Consider the following 17,354-nt stretch of genomic DNA (forward strand, 5'->3'; position numbering starts at 1 on the left):
TCTGTATATAAAGTAGTTCAAACTAGCTCCACCTTCAGCAGCTACTACAGTAACATGCTGCTTCACACTGATCTCAGCCTCAGTATTAATAATCTAATGATATAGTATATAATTATGTATGGTTATGTATGATTGCACATTGAAAGTTTAATACCTATAAACATTTGTATATGTTTATATATTTTTATGTGTGGATTAAATAAATGTGATATTATGTGTTAATTAGTGAGCTTTAATGTTGCTGGCAGATGTATTTTTGTTTAATTCAACAGAGCAAGAACAGTTTTTATGCTACACTAAGCTTACTGGCTTCTGGATTCAGCAACAAACAGATACAAAGAAATACACATTCAAGTAAAGGTCAGACAAGTATCATCTCTCTCATGCATCATATAGATACCTGGGAGGCATTTACAAACAAATATTATCTCCACTCCACTGTGAACGACATTCCTGAGCTGTGGTATTTTAGTCTGTACAGCAGCAGTTTGTCCTGTTCACTGTACTCCACCCAGTGACAGCTGATGGTGACAAAAAAAAAAAAAAAAATCTAAATTCCTCATCTATCTTTTTCCCCTATCGCTGCATCCTTCCATCGCCCTCTTTCTGCTGCCGCCAGCACATTTCTCCCCCGCGTGTGGTTTGATCCAGGGGGGATAACGTGGCAGGGCTTTGCATGGTATGTGTGTATGTGAGAGAGTGTATGTATGTTGGATGAGGTTTCTATGAATTCACAAGTTTTTTTTTTTCATGTAGACTATTCAGTTCTGTTCAGTTTTATTTACATAACACCAAATCACAACGGAAGTTATCTTCAGGCACTTTTCAGATAGGGCAAGCAGTGTTTGAGAGACTATGGAGTTATGGTCTCAGTCCGACCCTCTAGGGGGGTCCCGGGGCATGCTCCCTTGGAAGAAAATTTTGTACATTTTTAAGTCAAATGCATCATTCTGGTGCAGAGCAAAATTAATAGGTTATGTCTAGAATTTTTTTGTGGTTTAGTAATTTAATTACTGGTTGAATTGTGATGACACAGCAAAAAGGTCGTATCCACAAAGCACAGGAAATAAATATTACCAGTTAATAAATGTTTGAAACAAACTATCACAAAAAGACTAATGTCCATATTTCAGCTCTGAAACAAAGAAAGCATAAGTGATTATCCAAGTTCAACTAGTTATTTATGAACATATAAAAAACTGTTTCAATAAATATCTTTTTCTACACTTTCTGTTTCTTCTTTGCTGATCAATAAAACACTTCCAGATATCTTAGGAGTGGATCAGGATCAGAGTTGATTTACTTTACAGATGGAAATAAAGAAGATCTCTACTTTTTTAAACTGAACCAACTAAAACAGCATAAAGCTGCTGCTGTGTTTTAAACAGCATGCAGGTGTTTCAGATGTTTGAGGTGGAACTGCATAGTTGAGTGGAGGTGTGTGGGGAAGTTTATTTGTGCTGTTGAACGTAACCGCTGTAAAACAATCAGAAAATAACATTTCATTGATCTGATTCACCAGATTTCTGACTGTCAGCGCTCCCTCTCTTCATTCACTCTAGCTTGCTCGACCACAGCTAACACAACAACGTCCTGTAGCTGCTTACTGACGGAGCAACTCTGTCCGCCTATTCCGTGTCCTGACCTTTTATATAGAACAGCGAGGCGGAATTAAGGTAGTAGTATTCCCGCATTGAACAGAACTGCAGCAGAGGCTAACGTTAGCGGCTCCTCTCCTCTGTCTCAGGGAGGCTACATTCAGTAATTCAAAAATATAATCTACACAAAAGAAGATAACGTCTCGTCCTATATCTCGTTTGTAAATACGTTGATATATCTTTAAAACTAAATCAGTCAAAGTGAGTTAAGAATGAATATACCCTACTAAAATTATAAATATATATGTATATATGTAAATCCTTCACAGTGCAATGTTGGGGTATACACATACTGCATATATCAATGGATGTATTAAGGTGTGATGTCACCCATTGGTTTGCATTGGAGCCAGTTTGAAGTAGAAGGGTATCTCTGCTGTCTTGTAGAATTACACCACATACCCACTTTACCACATGCCACATCCACTTTACTCCACGATATCCATCCTACACACAATATTGTCACCATAACAGCATGCTACACGACACAGACACAGATCATGCCTTAACCTAACCAAGTGTCATATAGTAAAGTGGGTATGTCGTGTACTGTAGATACTATGAGTCCACAGAAAGACCTATTTGGTTTGAGATGGAGAGTTGCTGCTTATGGTCAGTGCCATCATTTCCATTTGGAGCCAGGACCTACCAAATAAGTAGTGAGGGGTGTTTTCTCTCACACTCTGGAGAAACAACCCACTACCATAGACTGAAGCTAACAATAACTTACAGAGAACACAGACTCGTGCAGACTTGCTTACATTAGCTAACTGACAAAATATCAGGTATCAAGTAACATTAAACTCTGCCAAACACAGCTGTCGATCAACTTCCACACAGCAGACATTATATCTTATTAACAGAGCAATCATTTCCAAAATGACCACCAGCATACTTATTAGAGGGCCTGAATTTAGAGATTGAGACCATAATGACTTGTTAAAAAATGGATTGACTTAGTATTTCATGAGAGAAGGTGATGATTTTTTTAGTGGGAGTCTATTAGAGTATGGGATGTTTTCTGGACCCGACATCTAGTGGCCCACAGTGGTATTGCCCTTAAAGGGACTTTCACATTCGGCACATTGAGCTTAGTGTGATTCATTCATTCTGCTTGGGCTTCACATGTGCTAGACTTTGAGCTCATACAGATGTTACCTTCAAAGGCTGTTGGTAATATTGACATTGTTAATGAAACGTACTTCTACAGTACTAACTCGTAGAAAGGTTATAGCTACTAGTTAGTTATTTTATTTTACTTTACTTGAGGTAAGCCACATTAACAATAGAGAACAAAAAAACAACAACTATGTAATACAGTATAGTACAGTATAGTATAGGTCATTTATAGAAAAGACTCATCTGTGAGACCCACTCATATCCTCTCAAGTCTTTATTGAATTAATCAATTATTAATTAGGCCTCATAATAGTAAACCTATGTCCACTGCTTAGCCATGGCCTAGCTGTTTACATCCTATTTTCTAAAGTAAGACATTTTGACTGCTAAAATAAAAAAAGGCAATGTTATTATTTCAGCTTCAGATATGAATATTTTTCCGTTTATTTTATCCTGTGACAGTGAACTGAATATCTTTGCATCGTGGACTGTGAGTCAGGACAAAACAGGGCCGTTGAGAACATCATCTTGAGCTTTGGGAAATAGTGAATTACATTTTACACAATTTCCTGATATCTATCTATGTATATCTATTAGATATATCTACTCTAAGAGCCTGTTTCATCATTAGCAATAAGGTGGCCTTAATATAAGAAGGAATATGTTTAAAATTCCGTATTGATTACAATTAAATGCCACTGTAACCGATAGCCCACCATATGCCTCTTTATGAAACAGCTTATTTGGAATACAGAGTATCTGCTGTCCCATAACTGAGAGTTATTGTGTCACCACCATCTGTTCTGAGTCCATCATGCATGGCGCAACAATTTGCGTCACATTGCGCCCGTGTCCGTGATAATAAACGCAACGTTCAAAATTAGGAAGAGTCGGAATTTCCGCGGCGCACCTGAAGGCAACGAGAGAGAGAGAGAAAGCGAGAGAGAGAGAGATTTGTTCATCAGCGCTTTTTCCGTTTTCTGGGCACTCGCTCTGCCTCCTCTGTCGTGTCACCGGAGAGAGAAAAAAAAGAGGAAGGAATATGGTTTCATCTGATGCTCCTCCCGTTTCAGCGCTGCTATAGCGGATCTGTAGTACGAGGAGGAGGCTGGGGCTCAGTCCTGTTTAAGCCCCCTCTATACCTGAAACAACCACCTTTTCCGTTATCAACCCGCCTGCAGAAGCACTACAAGCGCACCGGGAGACATAAATGGGTGAGACACAACGCTTTTTTTGCTTGTAATTTGGAGAATGCCCAAAAATAGCCGCCAGTGCCTCTGCACATCTGGATGGGGCAGGAATTCGCCCGGTCCAGATGCGTGCAGGGTTCAGCCTCTCTCCTTCCTCCCCCTCTCCTCTCTACCTCACCTCCCCTGACGTCGCTGCATGCCTAGCTGTGCTGTTGAAGGGTGCTCTCAGGCTTGACGTTGGACAATATTTTTTCGCACGTCTCCAAAATGCTTTATTCATGATTAGGACTTTGCGCGTGGGTGTGCGATTTCAGTAGGGTCACATTGATGAGTTGCAGATGTTGACACGTTTACATTCACTCACTGTCTGTCTGCCCATTGTGCTGTAGCCTACTGTACAGTGTTTGAGTCTCTTCAGCTGTACGTCTCTGTGGATGAAACAGGCCTGACGGTGACATTCTCCTCATCATCGCGCCATCATTTCCCTCAGCAATGCACCGCTGCACTCATGGAAATCAACTGATTGTAGACTTAATGGTCGAGCAATCGACCAAATAGAGCATAGGCCTAAAGAGTATTTCATAGATGCCGTTCAGGAGGGGTACTTCCCTTTTCTGTTTCATTTGTATGTTTTGTCAGATGCTCACACATTCCCTTGGACTCTGATAACCTGCGCTGCAAAGCACTTGACATTTTGTAACATGAATGAATCAGCGGGATGTCCTATTAGTGAAGATAGTTGCAGCACTTCATGCAAAATAGGCCTGCATCTTTCACTTCAGTTTTAGTCCCCTACTGATTCAGCATGTAAACAAACAATGCACAGCTGCCTCAAGATAAACACTCATACACACACAGTTAGTTGATGTACACACAATCTTCAAGGTTGGATTACCAATTGAGCAAAGTGGGCAACTGCCCTATGGCCTAAGACCATTATGGACATAAAAAGCCCGTTTCCCAGTGTGTATGGAATGTGGCAATTTAAAACTAATTTGTTTGCGAGTATGTGCCACTAAATTACACTATTTACTCAAATGGAATTGACAAGGGCCTTTAAAAAGCTGTGTGTATTCAAAAAATGTGCCCACATGGTGTATATTCTTGTAAATGTTTTTAAATTGTGTTACATTAAGATGACAGGATAAGCCCACACAATGCACAGAGAGATATGACAATCACAAGAGATATAGTCTACTGCCATGTCGCTAACTGCTTTATGTACTGATTACACTTTTATTTAAGGTGTATTTACATGCTGTGAAAGATATCTAATTGTAAACTCTTTTATGACAGCAAACAATGAGGCCAATTGTTACATTGGCTGGGGGAGGCAGGACTTGAATCTGTTAATGGTGACCTTGCATTTTGTTGTTTTGGTGATTTTATGCTTTTATTTCCATAGATAAGTTAGAAAAATGAAGGCTAGAAGACACATCACATATTGATAGCTTTCTCTATTACTGCTGTAATAATAAAGCTAAGACCATGACCTTCAGTCCCTCAGAAGTAAACATCATTCAAGACTTATAATTTGTTCTCAAACATTCATTCAAAGAGAAAGATATTCTAAGGTAAAAGATCTGGTTTCTCTATCGACAGGGACTTTAACGGAACAGAATACAATGCAACCGAAAGACATCGTTTTTCAACTGTAACTTTTTCAACTCTCACTTTCTTTCTTGCTTCTGCTGTGCTGCTTTGCTTTTTTCTATTGCTTTCTCCACCTACATCGAAAAGAGATGAATGCACAAAGTCCTCATCCAAAGGCATTCTGGGATTTAGGTGCGGAATATGCAGATCGAGGGAGTGCAGTAAATTCCAAACTCTTTGTCACACAATAACTTCCTGGTATGAATCGAAAACCACAGTGATGAGCAGAAAAACATGTGGAGTTTGTCCTTTAATGTGGGAGAATTTGCTGAAGTCTGTGATCCGATCCACAGCTTGAGTGGGTGGGTTTCACTCCCAGTGGGCTCCAGTCCAGCGTGAATGTTTTACAGACAGAAACACACAGCTGCTCTTGACATCATCAACGACAGCACTGAAACGCACCCTCAACTAAACACAGGTCTGCTGCAACCAGTTTAATGTCAGCATGGCTTTGCAGAGTTGAGTGTGTGTAGTTTCCTCTTATCTAAACTGACTGCAGCTGTTCAGAGGATGCTACAGGCCTACATCAGTTCCTGCATATATGTGCGCATGTCTTTCTTGACCACTTGAGTGGTGGGAGTTTTGTTTTGTCTGCATGCTTTCACACATCTGTTATCTTTAGCCTTGCACACAAAACCAAAGTAAACCGACCAACAATGAGTGAAAAAGTTTAACTTTGTTTAAGCATCAGGTTTGTTTAAAAGTAATTGTAAATGGACACCTATTTTTCACCAATTTCTATTTGATTACTAATATAGTCCTTATATATTTTATAGTATATTCCTGAAACTAAGCTAGGTACCTAGCTATGAAGCTATATTTGAATGCAATGGCGGAAAGTGTGTTATATGGTATTTTTTCTTCCTCTTGTCTTTCTGTCTTTAAATTCACAGTTATTCAAATATTTTAAGTTTCTGCAAGGTAAAATAAACATTTGGTAAATGTGTTAGCCAACTGGCGCACTAGATATATAGCAATGTTAACATCATTTGGAGTTGTGTTTGTGCCCATGTGATGAATGGAAATCCAATATTTACTCTATTTTAATCTCAGTTTAATCTTTCCACTATTCAAAGTATTTTATTGTAAACTGTCAGGTGTATGACTTTCTTCAAACGCTAGTTGCTAACTTTGTCTTCGGTTTGGTGTTGAGCACCAAACTGTGGGTTGAGGGCTGATTGTTGCTGGAAACAACTTCACAGTTAAAATAGTGGCTGATTGAACTAAACAGTAAACATTTTTTGGCCATTATATTAAAACAATGAGCATATACAAGCTAATTAGCCTCTTAGAGCTGCAGATGGTGTTGGTTTGTCACAGTTAACTCATGTACACATTAGTGTGTGCCTGGACAATTACATCATGATAATAGAGCCTTTGCATTTACACCCGGCATTTATAAGCACTGTTGTTTCCTCCATTCTGCCCACATGAAACAACGCTGCTAGGACTTCTATTTATATTTCCTTTGCCAGGAAAGGGGTTGTGTTTTTTTCAGGGCTTGAGACAGCAGGTAAAGGCGATGTTGCGTGGCCTTTGAACTTGTTAGATTTACCACCATGGCTCTAAATTGAAGCCAATGTAGTCCCTTTAAATGCAATACCACTGACGGTTGCTAGGTGCTGGCTCCAACAGATAACCTAACCCTCACTCTAACCCTCCCTTTTAAAAAGCGTCAAATTCTCATTCTCATGCACTACTAAGTTAATAATTGCTTTTTAAATGAGTCATTATGTTCTCAAACGCTAAATTTGGGCCCTGGCTCTGATGGTCATTTTGGAAATGTGTTAATAAGATAGTTGGATTGAGCCGTGATTGACAGTTTTTTCCCCAGTTGTGGTACTCGCACCGAGCCGGATTAATTGTTGAAATATTTTGATAATTTTAATGTTATTTGATAATGATACCTGCTGGGCTAGTTAGCTGATATTAGCACAAGTCTGCACTGCTTGGTTTCCCAGTAAGTTAGTGTTAACTTTGGTCTAGTGGGGCGTGTGTATCCAGAGTTCCTGGCTCCAAATGGAAAGAATGGCACTGACTGTAAGCAGCAACTCTGGGCTTCAAACTGGCTCCAATGCCTTGCTACGTCCATCTTTAGTCTAAGGACCAAACTCTACATATTAAATTTATATCTGGTTGAGCATCATTTGGAGACGTGTTCATCTATCTATCTAAACCCCAGCCACAGTGTAGGTCAGATTACCATAAGGTTACTGTGGGCAGCAGGTAATAATAATTGTAGCTTTTGTGGTTCATTCACCAGCTCGTCCTGTCCACATGCTGAAGTGTCCCTTGTAAAGCATTTTGGAATAAAAGTGCTATATAAATGCAGTCCATTTACATTTAGATGTGGTCTTTCTGACCTAATTGCAGTCCACTGACATACAGTACATTTTTCTTATAAAACAGTTAGATTTCATGTCAATATACTGTGTAAATGAGGCGGATGTGTGACCTCTCTCACATTTCACAGTAACTTGATTCAATATTAAGATTAATACTATTAATGGAGATTAGTCTTAACTAAAAAACTGGTTATTGTACTCTTATTTCTAAAACAGCGTATTTGTGCTTTATCCTCATTGTTCCTGTTCTTGTAGGATTTTATGAGAATTTATAGACAAGAATAAAAAAAGTACTCTAAGCAAAATGTATTTCATGTTTGTTCATTTTCAGAGGTTGTTGAATTTGTAATGAATTCATTGAATTAATTCAGCATTAAGAACTGGCTTTTAATGCAAATAACGTTTGTTTTTCTTTGTTGCAAACGTCATACTCCTTTGCAGAGTACTATATTGTTACTACTATTTGTGATTGTCTATTATTTATACTGGAATGATATTAACATTGGATGTTAAACATTGTCAAAGTTCCAAAACCTGAGGTGAGCATATGTAAAACTGCTCCCTGAAAGTCAGAAGCTGAGACTCCAGCATGCTCTGATACCAATGTTTTCTTTATCTTGCCAGTAAATTAATGCCAGATTGTCTGCACATGCCCCCAAAAGGCCATCCTTTCGAAGCCTTTGTTGCTAAGGTTACTCCAAGAGTTGTTTGTGTTGCTCATTCATATACTTTGGACCAGATTTCAGCTTGAACATGTAGGAAGTATTTAAGAAGTTGATATTTTAAGAACAAGAAGTGAAATCCTCCTATTACTGTTTGTTAAAGTAGCCTCTTGAGTAGCTGGAAGTTTGCCAATGGGCAACTTCCAGAAGCTAACTAATAAGAACAGAGTGGGCTCATTGGGGGTGGGGGGGGTGGGGCATAAAGAGACTAAAACAGCCTGTTTCAGACAGAGGCTGAACTGATTGCCTGCTATATAAATAAAGAGTTTTTTTAACTGTAAATTATGCAAATATATTCCAATGGTGCCCCAGAATATAAATATAGACCTGGAAATGTACATGATATGTCCCCTTTAAAAATATTCTTCATCTATCCTGTCATGTTGTACATCTCATAAACGGAGACTGGCTTCATAAAATCATATCTGGTGTAAATCTTTTGCAGGGCTCAGTTTCCACTCTCTCCTAAAAAACTTTACACCAGACAGATCTTGCCTTGACAGCCTACTTGGCACTATCTTTGTGTCACTTTTAACTGGCAGTCTTCTTTGCACTACTCATGTGTTTTCTGCAGAGCCACAAGCTGTCGTTTTCTTCAGTAGTGAATGTGTTTCTCACTGACATGGGTGGGTGGACTGCAGTGCTGTCTTGTTCTGACACTCTGACGTATAGTATGTGGTTTTGCAAGAGAGCTGCCACAAGCTATTAATTCACTTCTCTTTACCTAAGAACCATGCCCACCTAATATACCACTTCCGCTCTCATAGTATCTGCCACTTCCCTACAAACATCACAGCTGAGACTGAAAAATAAAGAAGAGAGAACTAATGGAATTTGTGCCACGTCGCTTTCTCTTCTCAAGCTAATCTCTCTGGTTATCTCAAGCCAGAATCATATCCTCCCCCATCTGAGCACCAGGCCAAGTTGGACTACAGTCATCTGCTTTGTCTGTTTAACATCGATGTCTTGTGGAAGTTCGAATCTTCCTCCTTCCCTACGATGTAAACTGCCTGTGACGCCCTGCTGCTTTCTCAGTAACTGTGGTCTTAATTCTGGGCAGTGTTGTTTTGCTGCTGATGTGTTAAAACCTTGTCATTTCATGTGCATTTTATATTGTATACATGTGTGTGTGTGAGGGGGAGATCACTTTGGGGAGGAAGCCAGTATGTCTGAGTCATAGCTACCCCTTTATGCTGTTGTTCCCATGGTTACCCCACCCCCAAAACTCCCCCGCCCTACCCCCTTTGTGCTGCCTACACAGTTTAGACAAGGATCAGGCCTCAACAGTGATGTGTGTATGTATGTATGAGTGTGTGTGTTTGTGTGTTCAAAGGTTTAGGGATAAGAAAGCTATATGTGATATTACACATTCAGTACATTTTTACAAGTATTAGCAGCTGCACGAGCTGTCACAAGGTATTTGTGTGTGCGTTTGAGTGGGTTGGTGTGTGCAATGTTCAGAAAAAGTGTTTGCATTAATTATTTGTGTGCATTTTTATAGACAGCAGCTTGCATCTGATTTTAATTTCTTCAATATTTGCCAGGGCCTTATGCACCTTAACTGCTTGGAGAACCAGGCTTTAGAAAAAGCTTATATTAGAGAGATTTAGAGGGAGATAAGTCTTTTTGTTTTCTGATCTTTCTATTATTGCTATTAAAGCTGTTCACTCAAAACCACTTGCCTCCATAAATTCAACAAGATGTACACTTCCTTAACGTTAAAATTGTCACACAGTATAATCCGTCTCTTTCACAATAGAGGATTTATTTGAGATATTTTTTCAGGAAGTATTACGTTTTATTTACGGTCAATACTGATGGAAAGTCCAGCAAAGTAGAACTGACCAGAATTGCAGCCTGGTCTCTTCAATCTGTGTAAAATAACCCAACTTTACTTTCAAATTGCGTGCAGTGCATACATCAATGTCCAATTCTGCATGCAGATGTTACACCAATCCTTCCCATGGAAGCAACGTTAATATAATATAACTTTCTTCTACTTTATAAGGTGATTTTTGGCTTCTTGACAGAGGTGTGTTGGGTGGATGGCTAGATTTGTTGGCATAAAATTGCAAAAGCAGCAGGGTAGCAGTGTCCAAGACACCAACTACCACGCAGTTCTTTGGTGTCACATTGGGCATCTTAACTTGACATTTTTATTGTCACGTCAGACATTTTAGCCAAAGATTTTTAGGACATTTTTAATGCATTTACTGTTTTGCCTTTAACTATGATCTTTCGCTTATTCTGACCAAGGATTAGTGACTTAATTTGGCAACACCAATGTATGCACTGCACACAATTTGAAAGTGTAAAGTCATGTTATTCGTGCAGAATTGTGGTTGTGAGACTGGTTTGGAAATTAAAGGTAGTCTGCAGAGTTTGGACCACTATAGTGTTATGCATTTATAAAGTCCTTATTTTGTTTGTATTGTGCATGCACACAAAGATGCACACATGCAATGCAACACTCAGTCTTACTGCAAGTTTCAGGGTAATCTGCTGATTGACATTTGGCGGTAACGTGTAAAGATGCACTGTAGTGTTCCAATAAAAGGCAAGACTCTTCAAGAGGAAGAAAACAACAAGTTAGCAAAAAAAATGGTGTGAATCATGTTAAGGTGAAATTGGCTTGGGTTAGCAAGTGGTTTTTGAGGAAGGAAATTCATTCAACACATTTCTCAGACCTCAAGGGCACTTGAGATAAGCATCAGAGTCAACATTCCACTAAGGAACAGTTCAATCTGTTACCTTTTTCTCTGCAGTGTTGCACATCAGTGTAAATTGCATTTGTATATACAATTCCATTAGGACTATTGCAGATTTCTGTGTGGTGGCAGGATTCTGTGTGGTTAGTCGTTACTTGTACTTAGAATAGAAATATAGATAGAGAATAAAATAGAAATAAAACCACCACAACACCATTCCAGAGAGTAAATATGTAATGTGACACCGCTTCAATGTTTGACCTTTCTACGGTAATTTATTGTAATGCATTGACTCTTATCTCTCTTCCTCTCTCTGCTCAGTGGAGGCCGTGGTGGAGTTCGACTATGAGGCTCAGCAGGATGATGAGTTGAGCCTGACGGTGGGTGACATCATCGTGAACATACGGCGGGATGAGGGAGGATGGTGGGAGGGCGAGCTGGGAGGACGGAGGGGACTGTTCCCCGATAATTTTGTCAGGGTGAGTAATACCCCCTCATTTCATCTACTCTCTTTCTCCCCCTCATTCTGAGTTTCTCACATGCTTCATAAACCCACAAGAGGTGCTCCGTGAATAGCAACAGAGTAAACATGCAGTTTCCACTGCGGTATGGGTTTGTTTTGGGTGTTTATGTTCCTTTGATATGCTCCGTTCTTGTGCAATGAAACGCGTCTCCGTTTTTATGTGATGTTGTTTTGACTGATGCATATTTTACTACTGCTAGTTGAGCCCTTAGGGGTTAAAATAAAGACAGTATGTTAAGGCTCAGTTTGTGCTCAGATTTTTACGATTGAGTTTAAGATCAGGTTAGGGTGAATGCTTAGGGAGACGAAACTTACCACAGATTGATGCAATCCTCAGGTAAGACTATGGGTGTAATAAGAGAGCTGGATGTTGTTGCCACTCAGCCTTTCTGCTAATTTTCCCCAATGCCCACTTGCACTAAAAATCCCCTGCAATCCAAAAAGCATTTTCCCCAAAGACCACCATCATAGAAGAGATGTCTGTAAAATAGTTCACAGATAGCTCAAACTACGAACCAGGTCAATTATTACTCTTTGTATTTCGAATTTTTAAATTTTCCAACATTTATGTTTGTAAAACTCTCTCTGAGCCTGAAGCCAGAAAAGCAGCAGTTATGTTTTGGCATCAAGAATAAAAACTTGGCATTGAAAACAAAACCTGAATTGAAAAAGGAAACACTGGCATTGAAACACCTGTATTAGCACTGCAACAAGTTCCACTGTAAAATAACACAAAAACACAATTACAAAATACAATCTTAATGTCTTTTTGCATTGTGATGTGTTGTTGTCTCAGTATCAATCATCAGAATTTTTCTTCTTTTTTTTACACAGTTTTTTCAGAGTCTCTGGTTTTCACGTTCAACTTTCAGCTCTCACCGTTTTGGCGTACAGATGTGGGCCCTTACTAGACCTACATTACCCAGTATGCCTTGTGGTCAGAAGAAGATTGGATATCCAAGGGTGATAGCATCATAGTGGAGATTTTGAGATAGACTGTTGTAGTTTTCACTATAGGATTGTTAATGTCACTTATCCAAATAACTCCTGTTTGTAAATCTAATAAATAAAAAAATATTAAAACGTAGGTGATATTAACAATCCTAGAGCAAAAATTACAACAGCCTGGCTCAAAATCTCCATCATGGTGCCTTCGTCCTTGTCATCAGACCCCAAGGCACACTAAGTGATCTCTCATAATCATGTGTTTGGTTGGGTTGCAAAGGTCAAACCAATCTGTGACCTCCCATGGCCTGAATATGTGTTTTATTGAAGTTTTTCCACTCCTTTAGTTTGCCACTTCTTTGTACACTCGTCTTATCATCGCAACATGCATGGTCTACATTAAATGTAAACCCCAAATCCTTCAAAATCATTCAAAGACTTTATCACTAAAATAATTTTGTTCCTTTGGATGAGGCAGCGGACTGATGAAGTAATAGCCTGAGTCTGTCAGAGGTTTGGGTTTGTGAAATTTCTTACAGTTTTGAGATGTGGACAGTCTGATGGCATTGCTTCCTTTTTCACATAATTCTTTCACAGGCGTTGGTGATGTTAATGAAGCTTTCTATTCAAGGATATAAATAAGTTTATGTCACAATACTGATATCATGATAGTTCAATTTTCTAGAAACTGAAAAAATTTAAAAATGATTTAAATAACTGCCCAGTAAAGCTATATGGTCACATTTATGCAGCAATCCTGTAAACTCAATATTGCCATAAAGCTGGGTTGTTCATTGTTTTGCAACATTGTCTACAATAGTCTAATGGTCTACCACAGTTCCCTAAAATGAAGCAATGCCTGCCAATGCCTAGTTTGCTCTCACAGGTTAAATATGACAGTGTGTACTTCATTTTCTCTAAAGCTCTCAGATTGTCTGTTAGAGGCCTCAGGAGGTAAAACTATCCAGTATTTCACAGGGTAAAAGGAAAGATCACACAGACATTACAAAAGGAAATGATCTTCACTTGACAATTTGACAAGACTAACCCTCCACTTCCTCTTCCGTTAATCATCGTGAAACCCCTTAATGGAGACCTATTATTATTATTATGCTTCTCCTTATTTCAAGTCATAATGTCACAATGTCAGATGCTGGTGTTAAAAATGGCCAACGTATCAAATAATGATGTAAATGTATGTAGAGCACTGGCTTTGGTTTCAAATGTTCTTGTCTACTTTCAACCTGAGCTGATGTCAGCTTGTGACGCATATCACACAAATTCACTGCCCCACTCCACTAACATTATGTCTTTTCCATTGTTTTGGCTATGACTTGAGTGGAACTGCCACACTGTGAGTCTGTTTCCATTACACAGCAGCCAAGTTTTTTTTTATCTGTCTGAGGTGTGTTTGTCATGTGCAGCTCATCATTGTGTTTCAACCTTGCGTTATTTCTAGCTAGTCTACTGAACAAAGAGCTTCAAATATCTCCATACTGTACGTTGTTTTTGCAATGCTAACAAAGCTCTGGTAATTCACTGAGGAACACATTTCACTTCCTGTAAATTCGTCATAATAAAGTTTCCCATTATTTAGTCATTTAAAAGCTTGGTAGTAAAGCAGGACGTGTTGGGTTTGTCTTTTGAACTGTGATCCATACAAAGCTGCTCTAGTGGTGTCCAAAATGAAAAATCTAGAGCTGGAAATTTGCATAATAGGTCGTCTTAAAGATTGTCTTGTAGCAGGGGGCCCAACACACTTGGAACCTCTGGTCAATTAGAACCAGAGATATTAAAACACGCTCTCATTTTATATATATTGTCATGTTGCTACTGTCCTAATCCCACTATTATGTATGTACTAGCCTTTACATACACATATGAGCCATTTGGTTATACCCCTAAAGCCAGGGCCTCCATTAGTTGGTAGTCTATCCTTGGCTACAGTGGAGCCTAACAACACTGATACAGACAAGAATAAAAATAAGACAAAAAACGTTTAAGCGTTTAAGCACATCTTTTTGTCATTTTATGTCTTTTGTTTGCCATGGACAACAGTTTATTTAAGGCTGATTGTGTGGTACTGAAGCTGTGACTCCAATTCTACAACAACCACTTTGACAAGACGAAGTAATAAAAAAAACAGTAGGCTCTTCCACAGAAATTATGTTTATATACTACTATGTATGCAAATGTAATCGCTGTCTGGATTTTGTTCAAAGGCAATACTTTTTCCAACAAATTAAGCGTTATATCGCTCTATACAAGATGCAGGACTCTGGCACTGGAGAGACATATTCCCATTATGTTGAGAGAAAACACAATTCAGCCAGCAAAACACATTTACTGCTGTAATTTAGTCATATTTGAACATCATTTCGAGTAGACAATAATGGGTATTTTCTATGATCCCAAAGCTGCAGAGATGTCATTCTAAAATCCTTGATTCAATCTAAAATAACTTTCAGCTCAGTTTTGGTCATATTTCCAGGGCTTATTTAGTGGCTCAAAGTCATACATAATGTGGGTAATGTAAGCAATTCATGTGTAAACAAGGTGCAGCATTTAATTTATATAGTAGGACCATATGTTTGCGGTGGTGAGAAGAGGGAAGTATCTTGTTTACTGTACCATGAAGGGAAGTTGAAAAGTGCTGCGAGTCAAGGGCTTCAGAGAGTAGTGTTTTGACATTTTGACAGCGCTAAAGCAGTCAGTTTACTGTCAGGTGGTTCGCTGTGCAGCCAGTCTTTATTTGTGCTGACTGAATGTCACAGTTCTCATTCGCTGTCGGGGAGCTGGACAATGGGCCTGTGAAGGCTCACTGACGGTGTTTATGTGTGTGTGTATGTGAGAGAGAGGAAGAGAGAGAGAGAGAGAGAGAGAGACAGAGGAAGACTGTGAGTAATGCGGTAATACCAGAATGGCCCGTCACAAGACTGCAGTTATGGGAATCAGTGACATTAAGCTTTGGCATGCTGATTAATGTGTGTGCGTGTGTGTGTGTTTAAGAGGTGGGGGGGAGTGGGGACAGTCAGGTTGAAAGGCAACAAGAAGTGATGACATGCAAGCAGCCCCCCTCTGGTGCATGGTCATAGCTGGCAACCATGGCATGACTCATTAAGATAGTTGTGGTGGAAGTCAATGAATTAACATTTTCAGTAGAAGAGAGAAGAGAGTGCGTTTTGAAATGTGCCTTTGTCTCCTAATTGTGGATCAGTAAAACACTAGTTTTAGCTGAGGAGGGTTCAGTTAAGGTTAACAAACTGCTGACACTGGAGACTGTTATTGTAATTTAGCAAAGTGACTGATGCCGCAGAAAAACATCATAACGTAACATATTTATAAATGCTGGCTTTATTCAAGATGCATTTGTTAATGTGCAAACCTGATGTTTTCGTCAAAGCCTCGAGCTGTAATTAGCTGTCCAACCCACAACAGTAGCCAAGTTGATATTATCTTAAAACCAAATTATGTCAAAAACCGCACAGACATGAACTATATCTTTCAAATCCTGTTGAGACAAACAATCAGCTACTGTTTCCTGGAAAAATAACATTGGTGGCACAAAAGGTTGCTAGAAGTTCCCGAGTCTCCCTGTGAATAGCTCTACAGAGTAGGCACTTTATGTTCATGTGATATCTGTGAGTGAGACAAGCAGGTATTGCTCATCGGAATCACATGCTTGTGATTTGATGTTAAATGGTTTCGGAGTCAAGCTAAATTTAGTTTTTCATGGTTTAAAAGAGCAACAGGATATGCTTGTGCCTTTTTATTTGACCATAACCAAAAAATGTTGATTTTTGTGTGTTCTCATAAAATGCACACTTCCTATATCAGTGTGACTAATAACTAGAGTTGCACAATGAGTATGGGGTTTGTGAAAAGAAGGGAAACAATATTTTGAATTTCAATATGATTTTCTAGTGTAAGCTCTCTCTGCTTCCCTTTCTCTTCCTTTTTCGTTCTATGTTTCTATGCTAGATATTGTTGTGTAGTGTGCGTATGTGTTGTTTTTTCGTTATCTGTGACCAGGAGAACGGAAAAGGGCCAGAGGTCCGCCCACAGGGGATGCACAAGCAGTGTTTGGCTGTATAGCAGTGCTTTGTAAACTACATACTTGCTGTCAGGCCTATACACATTACACAGATAAACACACGCACACACACACACACACACACACACACACACACACACACACACACACACACACACACACAACACAGTGCAGTGTACATTATGCAGGTGTTTCCTGTTGAGATATGATGAATCATGTTGTCTTCCTCCCCTTATTTCAGCTGGGTTTCCTTTAACTCTGGATTACCTCCATACCCCCATGGGAGGAATTTCAGTAGAGAATGAATGGAGTCCAAGTAGTAACAAAGGCAAATGCTTTTTCCTTGATTCCACTAGAAAAATGAGGCAAACCTTAGTCTTTAGTTCCAAACTTGAACATATTAATAATTTAAAAGAAGCAGCCATAATGGACAAAAG

The 17,354-nt window shown here is 39.1% G+C and overlaps 1 protein-coding gene across 1 annotated transcript in view; it reads left to right on the forward strand.

Moving 5' to 3' along the window:
* Positions 1-3,830: 3,830 nt before the first annotated feature.
* sh3kbp1 (SH3-domain kinase binding protein 1) overlaps positions 3,831-17,354 on the forward strand; it is a 35,162-nt gene continuing 21,638 nt past the window's right edge. Inside the window, exons 1-2 of the mRNA XM_053342561.1 lie at positions 3,831-3,991; positions 11,717-11,874. Of these exons, the coding sequence (XP_053198536.1) occupies positions 3,988-3,991; positions 11,717-11,874 (162 nt within the window). The 5' untranslated portion in view covers positions 3,831-3,987. The remainder of the gene's footprint in view (positions 3,992-11,716; positions 11,875-17,354) is intronic.

Source organism: Scomber japonicus, chromosome 21 (assembly GCF_027409825.1).
Source record: "Scomber japonicus isolate fScoJap1 chromosome 21, fScoJap1.pri, whole genome shotgun sequence".
NCBI classification, from domain to species: Eukaryota; Metazoa; Chordata; class Actinopteri; order Scombriformes; family Scombridae; genus Scomber; species Scomber japonicus.